The sequence below is a fragment of the Triturus cristatus genome, chromosome 7, assembly GCF_964204655.1.
Source record: "Triturus cristatus chromosome 7, aTriCri1.1, whole genome shotgun sequence".
Taxonomy (NCBI): domain Eukaryota; kingdom Metazoa; phylum Chordata; class Amphibia; order Caudata; family Salamandridae; genus Triturus; species Triturus cristatus.
In genome coordinates this window covers 365,442,172-365,457,284 of record NC_140590.1, presented here as the reverse complement: position 1 = coordinate 365,457,284, position 15,113 = coordinate 365,442,172, and the positions used below count along the sequence as shown (strand labels likewise).

Genomic DNA, 15,113 nt, shown 5'->3' with positions numbered 1-15,113 from the left:
CTGAAGATTCTTTTAAGCATAGGTGCTAGACTGAGTGACTGAATAAGGCAGAGTAGTGCCCTGGAGGTAAGTGCTACAGACTTGAAGGTTGGTTTGGGGACTGGAACAGTTAAATGGGACACATGAGGAGTTAATATATCTTAATATTGAGATAACCTCTATGAGCAATGCATAATCAGTCAGTGAGTCTAACAGAGTGCAGTTGGCGACTCAAACTGATGGAAGAAGATGTGGGTGGGTGGGTGACTACTAATGCAGCAACAGGTTTACCTATTGTCTTTTTCTCTTTAAAGTATATTTTTGGATAATTTCGTCCCCGAATACCTTTCAGGAAAATCACAATTTTCGTTCTGTAATATCACCTTTTCGTTTTAAATAAATGCAAATTTGGTCCACTCACATCAATATTTTACCAGCAATATACACAGTGATGTCACACATTCCAGCAACATTCACTGGATGGGCCCAATAATATCACAAGTGGGCTCTACAATCCTTATGGATACTCAGATAATGTCAGGATTGGACTCACTTATGCTAAGGCAAGCTTTATGGCAGGTATGACTCTATGATGCCTGGGAAGGCTCAGAACCTCTGGAGCAGGCATTGCATCCACTGAGCTATCCTATCCGAAGGAAGATATCAGAGATGTTCCTCTAGGTCTAAGGGCCAAGACTTCATTAAGAACGGAGTAAAATCTTTCATGGTATTCCTGTCCATGCATGTAACTCAAAATCATTAATTGTCGGCGAAACGAGTTTTGAATATTGTCTGCTACATGTATGTTCGCATCCCTCGTATGAAACCAATATGTTTTAGCTTTGGGTCAAAAAGGGGTAAAATGTCAAAATAGTGATATTTCAATGCCACACAATTTTCCACATAATGTGTATCCTCCATTCCCACATAAATGCAATGACCTAATTTAAGATTCACCCCAGTGCCGGTGGCGCTGACGCCATAGTTAACAACATGAGAAGTGGGGTGATTTACTGTCTCTTCTAACTTTATCTTTTCAATGCACAGGTCTTTTGCCCGCCAGCCTGTGATTCCATAGAGCAGGACTTTGAGCTTCCCATGCAGATCACGGCAAGCCCACCAAGCCCAGTTCCAGGGACCCTGTCCCTCGAGGAGGAACTCCAGGAAGCCATTCAAAAAGCAGAGGTAAGGAGTGGAGATACTGCAGGGCAATGCAACCAATCACGCAGGAAGTTGTGATGGGTATGGAACCAATAGTGAGATGTAAGCGTGCAGAACTGGATGGCAACACAAGTGATGGCGAAAGGAGGGATGGCCAGAGATTTACATGAAAGAGGACACAGGGCTAAATTGGATAGGATTAATGTGCATAGGAAATAAGGACCACATGTGAGGTCGGACCTGAATGGACCTGAATGGGCAAGATAATTAAGAAGGAAGAGTGAATGAGTATTCGAAAAAGTACTGAAGATTCTGGGGTTAGATGAAACTGAGACTTACAATATGGATAAGGGGCGATGAAGGTACCACAATATCTTGCACTAAGTGCATGGACCTTTGGTGGTGGAACAAAATGGAAGAGTGAATGGGAAGACCTGGCTGGAGACAATGCTCTAGTTTGTAGACAAAGAAAGTTGAGGCGAAAGACAGATTGAAAGGTGGAAAGAGCAACAGCAATTTAGGTGAATCTATTTGTTCAAGGGCAGTGCATACAATCCTGGCGCTGAAGAGAGTGAAAAAGAAACCCTGGTCTCTAGACTACTGCAAGCAATTGGGTTATTAGTTGAGAGGGGTGACAGCTCCACTCAAGCAATAAATACAGTCCTTGTCAGGGTGAGCCATAAATGTCATTAAATAAACCTGTGCTCCTGGTAGCCTGGCACAAAAGCAGTCAGACTTAACTTGGAGGAAATGTGTAAAGTATTTATGCATCACTCAAAAACAAGAAAAACCCCAAACCACTTTAAAAAACTAGACAAAATATGAATAAATAAAATTACACTAAAACAACACATATCTAATAAGTAGAACCGTATTTATTAATTTTTAAAGTTGCAGATGAAAATAGCACCAAAAAGCACAAATCACCTGTCATGGTTTTCTGGTTGCGCTGGACTGCATCATGGTCACATGTTCAGGCTGACTGTGATGAAACAGGTGTTGGATGCAAGGAGGACCAGTTTGTTGAGGTAAAGTGCTGAACTTCTCAAAGACCAACTCTACACAAGGAGCCTCAGCTGGAGTGTCGTGTTCGTGGGAGCTGCGTGTTGGTGCGAGGAGGAGGTTGCCACTGGAGCTTTCTGTTGGCAGGAGATGCAGGCGGTCATTGTTGGTGTGAAGAGCAGGTTGCCATTGGAATGATGTGTTGGCGGGAGATGCAGTGCTTATGTGAAGAGCTTGCTCGTGGTCATGAGGAGCCCAAAACATCTGGATTTTCACCTGTAGTTCAGTTTTGAAGTAGGAAGCATACATTCTTATGCCAGCCAAGTGTCTAGGAGCTGGTGGGGCATCTCTTGGGGATCATGATTCACTCCAGCAGAGCCCAGCTGCAGGGCTCAGGCAGGTCCAGTTGGGGCTGGTCAGCTGGGCACTTGCAGGTAAGGCCTTTGGAAGCTTGTTGTGTCCCTTTACTCAAACAAGAGGTCAACCAGCTGACCTTTGGAGGCACCTCTGGGGATCCTGGGCTTAAGCCGAGAAGGCCCAGGCTTCCTTCGGGAGGGTAGACCTTTTTCTGAATCTTCCCCAGGATTGTTCTGATGAGAGGTCATGAGGATGCCACTTTCATACCCAGTGCCAGTCTGTGTGTGGGGTACCCCTAAACTGGTTCTGGTCAGTTCTGTGCCTTTCCCTAGATTTGACTCCACACTGTCTATGGTAACGAAGGTCAGGGAGGCCCATGTGTCAGCTACATTTGTCAGTAACAGATCAGTCAGCTCCAGTAGTCAGGAAGGGTGTAGGTAGAGCCCTCAGAATGCCCTTTGAAGCCCGGGAAGACCTGAGTACAACTCCCCAGGCAATCATGCTCAGGAGAGGAACAACCTTCCCCACACCCAAGGCCCTTTAATTTCCTGTCTGAAAAGCATACACATCACAACCCAGAAGCACCATTAGTCAGGTGATACTGGCATAAAGTCACATTTGGCTTAGGCAGGCAAATATCAACTTCCTAAAAGTGGAATCTTCAGATTAGTAACAGAAAATCCAACTTTACTATTAAAGACGATTTAAAATTAATATTCAAGTGAGTGTAAGGAGTATTTCCTGATCTGCTCCCAAACTGTAGTTATCGCTTATTACGTGTAATAAGGTAGCCCAGTGTTAGTCTATGGGATCGATAGCCTCACTAAAGTGAAAAACAGCTGTAGGAATTGTTTACTGCCAGGACTTGTAAAACCTAAATACACATGTCCTACTTTTTAAATATCATATACCCTGCCCTGTTAGCCTTTAGGGCCTACTTAATAGGTGGTGTATGAGTAGTAAAAAGGACTGTTTAGGCCTGGCAAAAGGTTTATTTTGCTAGGCCAAAATGACAGTTCTTGCTCTACAGGCAGGACATGTTTTACAGGACTACTTAGTGGGTGGCACAATGAGTGCTACAGCCCACGTGTTCCATTTAATTTACTGTCTCTGGGAACATACATTACAATATACTAGGGACTTACATGTAAATTAAATGTGGCAACTAGGTGCATCCCTCTTTTAACATGTTTAAGGAAGAGAGCACAAGCATGTTACTTTGGGTTAGCAGGGGTAAAGTGCACAGGGTCCTAATGCCCCAAAAATGGGTTCAGCAAAAAGAGGGTAGCGAAGGCAAAACGTCTGAGGGAATACCACACCAAAGATGTAAGGTCTTACAACTACGACACCTGAGATCCTAATTTCACCGTAGGACTCAATGAGGTGGATGTAGAGTCACAAAGAGAGGAAAGGACAGCCATGAATTAACAATTATGATCTGGAATGAGAGATTAAGAAAGGATGAAATAGGAAACCAGTGGATCTTTCTAAAGCTCCCCATCATGTAGTCAGCCAGTTAAATACATTTAAGCTGAGGGTCTTTAGGCTTCAAGCAGACAGTAGTTTATGGTTTTCTCTTGGGTTGGATGAAACATTATGCTTTATAGGCAAAAGTGTCTCCATCCTCTAGTATTCTTTTTCATGCATTTGCCTGACAGCACCAAACATGTAAGTTATTTTAATTGATGGAAACACAGACACATGGGAGAGAATCTCAAAGCTAGTTCCTTTGGCACCTGTGTTTCTAATCCCATTGGTTCAATGATCACTGCTCTCCTCAGTAGATAAAAGTAAAGAAGGGGGTCACAGAAATTCACAGCATTCAACAGATGTGTTCTGTGGTGCATGGGGGGTGCACTAGGTAGGCTTGTTGTCATATCTTTGGTTTAAAGTGAACATTGTTTTCCTCATATAGACCTCAACAGTGTTCAGGTCTAGTGAAAGCTTATTTCAGAAAAGAGTACCACAAATACCTATATTGAGGCTGAAGAATCGTTTAGTTATTGGAAGAAACCCTGATAAACTGATCTTTACTATGTTGGGTCTTAATAAAGCTTGTTCATTTGAGGAGGAAACAACTGCACCACGATGGAAGGAAAACAATGTTTGTATAACGCAACCTCACATAAACCGTCCCTATACACATTCATAACAGGTGTAAAAATTGATAAAGTACCACTTAAGTATGGCCTGTAACTGGATTGACCACCCTACAACAAATGGAGTAGTTGAATATAACAAATACTGGACTTAATGATTAATCGGTCTATTCATAGAGGAATTTGGAATACATAAAGTAATATTCTTGTAGTACTATTTTATGTACTCTTGCATGCCTATGTGAAGTTGCCCAAAAAACATCTATAAAGGGAATAAAATGGTAATATTCAATGGATAATCATACACAGGTAATACCAATAGAACCTACAATGACCTATTTGGACTTTTTGGGTTTTGTAGATCCTGGGCCATCCACAAAGCCATGTAAGATAAGAGTATGTAAATGTGTAATCCTGAGGTACTAATTCCCATGATCAACAATGCTCTTGCAAATGCCCCCTTCTCTTTACTTGGATATAAATGTAGTAAGTATGTTGAACCAATGAAAAAAATATCAGGGCATATGTTGCACAAGAATGGCGCTTGCACAGAACTGTAGAAGACAGCTTGTGTCCAAATACTGAGAATGAACACAGCACTGAGATGAGATATTTTACCAAGCTTTTTCTTATATTATCAAAGACCTTTAACCTAATGAATCGACTGACCATTATGGGAACATACAAATGGGGATGATGGCCAAAAACAAAGATTGGGAAACATATTACAATATAGAATAGAGCTATTTTAGAAGACATATTTCTTCAAGAGACAGAGATGTGGAGTAAAGAATAGTAAATCTATACTTACCGAGATCCACTTACCATCACAATATTTTGGTCCTCACTATGCATGCCTCAAAATTTTGGCCAGTGCAATTTTGTAGTTGATATTATGGTGCAAATCGTGAGAGGAGGCTGCTGTGGTTAGAGCTGAGGTGAAACACTAAAAACAGAACAGAGGGAAGTAATCAGTGCAGTGCTGCCTGCTCTTCGCCATTGTTGTGTGATACTGGATGTTGCACTGGAATACAATCAATGTTCCTGGTTTATGTCTCACTGTTTAATACCTTCTCTTTTGGTTCCCAGATGGCTCGAAGTGAATCCATTGATGATATCTTGGAGGAGCCTCTCGAGTGTCCAGGTGAGGTGTCCTTCCACTTGCCACAATTGCTAGACAGGTCTAATATGGGAAATTGGCTAACTCTCACTGTCTTTAAAAGAAGTGACCGAACATTGTGTCTTAGCTTCCTGCTACCCTGAGAAGTCAACCAGCAGCATCTCCAGTGTATAAAAAAACACAAGCAGCAAAACACCTTGAGTGACTGTCTGGACAAATATGGGTGTATGTATGTATGAACGTATGTATGCATGCATGTAGTACTTGTATATCCTGAACCTTTGTAAAAAGGCAGAAAGCCCTGTACATGTCTTAGGTATATCAGCAGGTTATAAAAAAAAAGGCGGCTTCTGCTCCTTTGATAGTTTTGACTACAAATTTTACATGGAGTACTTACATTAAGTACTGAAGAAATATCTGAAAGCTAAACAATCCTATAAGTACCTTTACTGTTTCACACTTACTCATGCAGATTGCCAGCAAAGCATCTATTTGCACAAGCAAACATGAAGTAATTATATACAAATCAGGTGTTGTCATTTTTTATTCCTCTGAAGAATATTTTATCTTTGAAAAACACTTTCCTCTACAGACCCATTAAATAATGGGGTGTTCCTTTCCCTTTTCCACTGTAGCAGCAACATTACGGCTGTCATTTGCTCGAGTTGTTTTCTATGTGACACAGTGGCAAAGTGAAAAAATATGAGTCTATTAAATCATTAGTCATCTCTACATCTCTATTTGTAATCTGCTATTGGAATGAGATGATGTTTCTGACCTATTGTCTTTAATATGTCTTAAAACAAAAATTAATTGGTTATTTTATTTATATTTTCAGCCTTCATAAATGTATCCAGACTTTTGACATTTTATCTCATGACTTTGGGTTCAGTGGTGTTGGCTCAATAACCTAAAATAATGCCAAATATGTTCATTTCTCTCATAAATACTGCTTTGGCTATATAGAAATTTAAAGCCTATATCATTTGATCATCAGTGTATATTGCTACCTTCACCGACCTATCTTTAAGCCAAAGACTTTAATCACATCTTGATCCAAGGACATTCGATCTAGGAGTTCAATATTAAAATTACAAAGAAAAGGTAAAGGGGCAGCTTTTCTTTGTGCCCTCATGTTGGTGATACTAAATAGCACAGCACGGTGAAGCATCCCCTGAGTAGACTTGTTTTTTAAAATCAAATTAGAGTGGACTCAACCATAGCTGCACTCTCTTCATAGCTTTGCAAACAGTGGATGAAGATATATAATCAGATGTATTCTCACCATCATCTATGATTGACAAAAGACACTTCTTCGTATCAGAATAAATTGCTTAAGAAATAAATGGGCCAGGCCCAACATCATTCTGGTATAAGAGTTTCTCTTTCCCACTTGGAGGTGCTTGAAACATATTCTTTCTCACAGATACATGCACTATTTTCCTCACAGATACTACTTATGTTTAAAAAAAAAATACTGCAGTTCTGTGCTGATAAACACTGTGATTTTAAAATTGGTTAAAAAGATGTGCACTTAAGAGACACATAATATTTACAGAAAAAGATAAAATGTGTCCGGATCTGAGTACAAACCTCATCACAGGGACAAATTAAGAGCGACGCTGAATCATATTGGCCAAGAAGGAAGCACAACAGCCTGCTGATAGTGCCTAACTGGAAATTTGTTAGCAATAATCTTTCCCAGGTATTTTTTTCCCCACAACATCTAAATAGGGTTCCTTGCCATTACAAGTTTATATCATAACATAATCGCTGACAGTGTTTTTTTAATAGTCTTCCTCTTCATGATTTGTGTGATAGAAAAGCATAAACAATTTTTTGACCTGTTTAGCTTCTCCCTTAACTATCAAGTGGGAGGAAGTGAACAGTTAGAGTCTCCAATGCTTCTGTAGTATGCTTAATTTAACTTAACCATTCGATTATATGGCCCCGATCACAGGCTAAACAGTAAGTAAAGACCATATGGTTGATATTGGCCTGTTTGTTGGCCCAAATAGTAATTCAGAGGAGGAGAGGTGCTAACTTGATAGAATCTTCGATGTAAGAGACCCAACTCCTCATGTATACAAAAGTGCAGACTAGATGGTGGGAGTCCTAGCAGACGAATGCAACAGTGATTTTCCTCTTGTTGCATTTTTGCATATTTTTGATAACCCCAGATAGCTGCCCCATAAGATAAAACTGAAACACCCTTGCATTTGTAAATTTTGAGGATAGGCAACACAGGCTTTTTTCTCATCTTTTTGTCTAGGTCAAAGACCCCTCTCCCCACAGATTGATTATAATGGAGGCACCTGTGCGACATACAAGATAACCAGGAGCTCCGTGTATCGAAGGTCACCCCTAAATATGATAAATCATATGCGCTCTTAATCGGGTTTCCTTTAATGCTGATTTTCTTAACCTTATGTTGTTGGTTACCACAGCCTTGCAATTAGTTTTAGAGGTGTTTATTTCAAGGGTCAGGTTACCCACACACCTAACAAAACTATCAACGAGGACTCTCAAACGATCGGGGGTGCGGGCAATTAAGCTACATCATCTGCATATAGCAGTGGCGAAACAATCCAGGGTCCCACCTTTGGCAGGCCTTTGCCATTGGTGATCAGAAACTTGCTCAGCCCATTATTGTACAGAACACATGAAAAGAGGGCAAGGATTCAGCCCGGGCGAATTCCTCTGGCTAGCCCAAAAATGTCAGTACACTCTCCCTCTGGCCCATATCTCACAGACCGAAACACTGTCAACTTTACAGCACAATTCAAGGCTCTATTCATGTGGTCTTCCCCAAAAACTGTTTTGTTCATTAATGTATTATTGTATGGGCACCAAAAGAGTTAATTGTACATGTTTTTCTGAGCCATTACCTGCTGTTTATTCCCGTTGACTTGTCACTTGCGCTTTTCCTTGCAACATGTTATGTGCATTTACTTTCTTCTCGAATTGTCAACTAAATAATACCTGTTGAGAAATGTGTTGTATGTTATATACCATAACTCACATAGGCAGTCATTCCCCTGAGAAGAGGCTGTAGAAAATTTGCAAGAGGTTCAGGTAGGCCCATATGTGCAAGCATTCCCCATAGCTGTGATCGGCTTACCTGGTCAAAGGTACTACTGAGATCCATAAGAGAAAAGTATGGAATTCCTTACTTGACTGCATATACTTAAAAAATATTAGATGCAATTTCAAGCATTGCTCTTGGTTTGCCAATCCTGCTCCAAATCCAAACGGCACCATATTAATAACCTTATTCTCATTTGCCCAGGCCTCAGTTCTATGAAGAATAATATGTCCTACAATTTTAGCCTCTGAATTAATTAAATACATTGGTCTATTGCACTTAGGGTCTTGTTTATTGCCCTTCTTATGAATAGGAACATCAGTAGCGGACTGCCATGACGTTGGAATGCAGATAATTACGGCAGCCTTGAAGACATTAGTTAAGATGTGCCCCCAAAGACATGTTCGATTTATACAAGTCTATAGGGACCCCATCGGGTCTCATGGTCTTATGAGATGGATTAGCATTGATGACGTTCACAGCCTCCTGCATATCATTTAGGCCTGGGCGGTAAATTCCGTTCCGCTTGCGGAATTTGCGTAATTTGCGTAATTTCGCGTTTCGCGGAGAACACGAAATTGCTCAAAAGTCTGCTTTCCGCGATTTCGTGAAATTTTTGCTTGTTCGCGTTCTCAAAATGCGTGTTCGCGAGATATTTCTCCCCGAGCACGCAAACAGCAATTGTGAACAGGAAAAAAGCATCGCGAACAAGCAATTCCGCGTGTTCGCGGAGATTTTTTACCGTTTCGCGGAGATTTGCGTAACGCAATTACGCAAATTCCGCCCACCCCTAATATCATTATCCTGCATATCACTATCATCTGTCCCTGCCAAAAGAATAGATATGACTTAAGTGTTCCACCCAACCTTTGGGGCTAATATTTTTCTCTGCCTATTTGAATTTTCAGGACCACTTTCATTAAAGTTTACAATTTTCCATTTGTTTCTGCTTTCTGCATCCTAATAGCTAGCCTTGACAATTTTGTCTTAGTTTCTTGGGACGTCATTCAGGGCACAACATACCCTACTGTTAGCAGCTCTACATTCTTTATTGAACCAACTTGGGTAAGGGCTTTACTTGGTTGAGGCGAAGCCTAAAAGAGCTCGCATATTAGAGCTATTAAACTTAAATAATGTCTCAATGATAGATCGGGGAGCACAGTCAAGAGTCGACAGGCAGTTATTAATTATATCAAAATTGACCCTGATAATGGAGACAAGCGGGGACGGAAAATTTACACCTCTCTATCTTAGTCTTAACCCCTTGTCAGTGGTCTCCAGGTTCTTAATCCCCTTTTGTATAGATGATTCCTTTCCTGTTGGTAGAAAAAATAACTTGTTTGGGCTATGATCACTGACACTCTTTGAGAGTCTCCCCAGATTGGGCTAGCTCATTCATATGCTTTGAGATGAAAATGTAATCAATTATCGTGTCCTGTCCCCAACATTCGAATGTGACCCTCTGATTTGTCTCTTCCCCCAGCATATTTTAAATGGCTGATAAAAATGCAATGAAGTTTTGGCATAACTACATACATTGGCAAAGTACAGTGACTTTTTTCCAAGAGAGGTAGTTTTGTAGCCAAATACAGGGAAGTGTCTGAGATTTTCAAAAGAACTGGTCAGGAAAGGGAGATTATGGTGAAATGCTATAGACTCTTGGAACTCAAACAATTTAGAAGGGCAGAAAAGCTCAGAGGCAAATAAATTGGTACGTGATTGGAATTGTATCACTAACCAATTTCTAGAAATGTGCTTCACTCTGATTTAGTGCATTTTTTGAGTCCTCTTCAAAGCTGTTTGGTGTGAAAAGTTGTCAAATGGGAAACAGTAATTTGCCTAACGAATATTACTTTTTATCATTATAGGAGAGCTTTTGCCAACGGAAACCATTGTGACAGAACCACCCAAAATAAAAGAGGAGCCACCTGAAGACCAGTTTCCTTGTTCACAGCCACAAGGGAGTCCTTCCAAGAGGCCACGAAACAATGATTATCTTTCAGCACCAGCCCCACCACCCAGCCTCATGGAGTTCCCTATCTCGGCACAGTATGACTTTCTCTCAACCCAGGACAGTCTCTCGATGGTATTTTCCCCGTACCAGATCGAGATGCCCCCATCACCGGATCGTCAGCAGAACAGAACCAGCCAATCCTCCTCAGCATCTTCTACTTCTAAGGCAACCTTTGACCCTGCAGATTGGTTGGAGGCCCTAACTTCAGGATCCACTTCTGGATTTGGGCCCAGCAGTCCTGTTGGAACCAGCATCTTCTCCACTGACTTCTTCGATTCTCCGGACCTCAGTGTGAACAGAATGATTGACCTCATGGTGGAGCAGTGGTAAACACAGAGCTTTAAAATGAATTCAATACCATGTGTGGGGGAAATTAAACACACTTTCTCATATCCTACTGTCTAGTAGAAATGAAAGAAAGAAAGATAATCTTTCTTCTTATAGGCGTCTATCTCCACAGATATGTGGGAGAAAGGAGAAAAAGTCAGCACAGAGAACCCCTCTCCCAAGCCCCAGGACAGTTAACGGGTCATTGTGGAGAAATACACTGTGGTTACCACTTCGGATGAAACAATCCATCATGTAGGAAGTTCTCGGCGAGGTGGGAGGCAAATAGTTGGTTTGCCAATGTCTGTCACCCCTATACCAAAGAACAAAACAAATATTGTTTTGAGTTTGAATTTAGAATGAGGAAACAAAATGTTGAGGGCTAAACTATTACTTGAAAAGGGAAATGCTAATTCCAAACACACATGCAACATGTGGGAATACAGATCCTCTATGAGGTTACAAATACATTAGTTTAGCCACAGAACATCTGCATTGATGCCTCCTCTGCACTTTACACATACCTACCAAGGGTGCCTTATCTTGCCTGATGCAAAGTCAACCCTCAAAGTTTGCACACATTAATCAATGTATTACTGTGCATGATGGTACATTGCCACATCACTAGCTGGGTTAGTAGCAAATCTGCACAATGCAGGCCTACAAAGACCATTGAAAGTCCTTTTGATGGCCACTATGGACAGTAGATCTTAATCTACACAGTGGAAATAATACCAGAAGTTATTCCAGTGCGATGCCTATCTACCTATCAATCAGTTGATTACTCATTGCAAATGTCCTCTAGAGTTAAATCAGATGAAAATAAACTCAGATAGAATTAAACCCGCCTATCATTGAATCTTAACATGCAGTCATTCCTGAATATCCTAAGTTGCATCCTCAGTTTAACAGCATTCCTCTTGTAGGCCCAGCAAAATATATTGGTATTACGGATAAACCTGTAAAGCAGCCCAGCTACTTTGCCTGCTACAGCTCTACAAGTCCAACCAGAGTGTGTCTCTTATCATAGCTCATAAAGACAGAGTTTAACCCACTATAAAGGGCAATATGAAAACACAGTGTCTAGAACTGTTATATCAAATGTAGAAGTCTACAAGACCTAAGTTTATACCTGTGAACATGATTGTAATTTAAATATATATATATATATATATATATATATATATATACACCTTTAGTTCTAAAGGCAAACAAATGCCAAGCCATATTTCTGAACGTCTTCTTCTCATTTAACACGTTTGCATTTAAGCATCTCTTCCTAAGTAAATTATGAGCTAAAACAGGTCGAGCTAGACACAATGAGATGTGCAAGACAAGAAGCCATATTAAATATTATGGTCCTACTTTTATCTACAACATGTCTACCTTCCCTTTAATGTAGTGTCACCGAAACCCTGTTTCATCTTAGTTTTCTCCCATGAGCCGTCTTCATTGTTGCCTGATGTTTCTGGCTTATCATTAATCGTGCCTTAAGTAGCAGTTCCATTACCACCTGCACCCAAACTACTTTGAAAGCCGTCTTCAGGAATATTGAGATCCAGGAGATTCTCAGTCTCTGAAAAGCCTGTAGCTTTCTATATCATGTTTGATCCATTGCCTGGTTATTGTCAACTGTTTTTATTAACCATGTGTACTGCTAGATATTTGTATTGCTGGCAGATCTATCACATGTTAGAACTCAGTGCAGTAAATTAGCTTGTTAGCCAAGCTGTGTGCAAGGACAAGAGCTTAGTATTTAGGAGTAAGTACACTTGATAGGTCACTAAGTGACATGACCGGTATTTAATGTTGAAGGCCAGTGACAACAATATGACAAATCAGTAAATCATGATTTATTTACCTTATAAACAAACTATCAAAAGAGGAATTACAAGTAGAAAATACCAAGAAAGAGGTAGTTTACTCATAAATATGCAAAACATAATTAACATTATGTCTACACATCAAGCAATTTGCACACGTGATTTTGTAAGAACCTGTGTCTATTCCTTTTCGAATCTTAAAAAGCAAACAAAAAGGCTGGCAGGCTGGCATTATAATTCAAAACATGTTCTAGCTCTATTTACATGAAATTGAGTGAGGGACAAGGAGAACAAAGATTACTAAAATACTAAAGAAACAGACAAAATAGAGTGAACAGGGTTAGAAGAAGAGAGGGTAAATGGCAAAAATTTATAATCCTTGGGATTTTTAAGAGGGGATAGGAATTCAAATACATACAGAAACTGTAGCTGCTATAAACATTTGTTCACTAGTCTTCTGTAATATCATTTGGGATTCACTTCTATGGTTCCAATACTGTACTTTCCCTGGCAGTGGCATACCCAAAGAGAGCATTTATCTTTCTTATATTAATTAATTTATATATTTCTCTTGCAAGATTTGGATGTTGAATCTCAAAAGGTTAAAGGTGTCAAGGATGTGACATCTTCCTAGTCCTTTCTGTCCCTGTGTAAGTGTTGTAATTCTTCTCAACACCTCTCACTGTGTCTTTTTCTTTCATTGACATATGAAGTCGTTTAAGGTACCCGCTAACATTTGGGCATTACATTTTGTCAATGCTCAGATTTACTCAGGCATTGATCCTGTGATAGCAACATGCAATACAATGTGCACTCACTAGCAGATGGGCTGGGTGGGTAAGGCTAGAAGCTTTAAGAGCAATAGGTAAATTTCTAAAATAATTTGTTATTCATAAAGAGGGCTTCCTTTTCAATAGCAGGAGTCCTGGAGCAAGAAATATGGTTACAGTTTCCCGCTTGGCATTTATATATCAAATGTATGGTTAATCCCTAGCCTGTCTTGTCTACATAGCTACTTTAATTGAGTGTTTAGACATGATGTATTGTGAATGTATATGTGCACAAGCCCTACTACCACAATGTTGATTGTTTAATGCACCTATCATTTCTTGCATTTTTTATGCTTTCACAATTGGAATGTAATATGAGGATGTCCTGCAGACTACATTCTCCAACATACTTTACTGTCTCCCTAACAAACAGAACCCCTTACCTGACAATAATTACACATCCTTCCTCAACTTTCACCCTAGGTAAAACCTACAGGATATTTAAAAAAGCTTTTCAGTGCTCAATTTTTGTTTGTTTATCCCAGTCATCGAACTGCCTATCAGAAGTTTCAGATTGCCCAGAGCAGTAGGACCTGAGATTCCACTAATGGTTCTTCTATTTTCTTTTAAATAGAGTTTAATAGACATTTTAACTCAGTTTACAAAGAAATCACATCTCTGGTTTCGTTCAAAATCACCTTTCACCATATCAGACCAGCATTCTGCAAATTAACTGTAAAGGATGACATCAATTCGGAAAACCACTTGGAAGAACCTGAGCAGAACTGCTTACTAAATACATTTGAGGGTAGAGGCTATAGGAATCCGCACTTGACAATGAAAAAGTGTCCTAGTGTATCACAGTAGTGTAAAGAACCAAGGAGCATGTCCCTCTATGCCCCTTAACTAGGAACAGAGTCCTATTGGCAACATTAAACACAAAAGGGTTCAGCACTATTTAACAAATTGTAACATCCAATATTAGTATTCAGGAGGCAGTGAGCACACAAGACGATGTCCAAATCCAGGTGTTGATTTCTTAAAAGGATTTCTCGTTATTGCGTTATTTTTCTTAAAAACAGAAGACCATAGAAAATTACTAAATACATCTTTAAACAAGAAAGGCTTTTGATTACATATTACATTTCGAAAACTCTATATAAACTGAATATAGTTATATAAAAAGTACAGATTTCAGAATATCAGTTAAATAAAATACCAGTCTCAGAATATCCAATTAAAAAAAAAGTAAAAACCATTTGCTAATATGATGAAATCTCACAAAAGAAGTCATACCAAGGTGAATCTTTGAGGAGATGGTGGCAGCAACACATTCATGATCTACTAGTGCTCAAACATGAGGTAACAGAAGGTAA

General features: G+C 39.8%; 1 protein-coding gene across 1 annotated transcript in view; it reads left to right on the top strand.

Annotated features, from left to right (window-relative positions):
- LOC146809688 (myocardin-like) overlaps positions 1-15,113 on the top strand; it is a 205,302-nt gene that overhangs the window by 184,784 nt on the left and 5,405 nt on the right. The window contains exons 11-13 of the mRNA XM_085616530.1: positions 1,027-1,164; positions 5,688-5,742; positions 10,672-11,143. Of these exons, the coding sequence (XP_085472656.1) occupies positions 1,027-1,164; positions 5,688-5,742; positions 10,672-11,143 (665 nt within the window). The remainder of the gene's footprint in view (positions 1-1,026; positions 1,165-5,687; positions 5,743-10,671; positions 11,144-15,113) is intronic.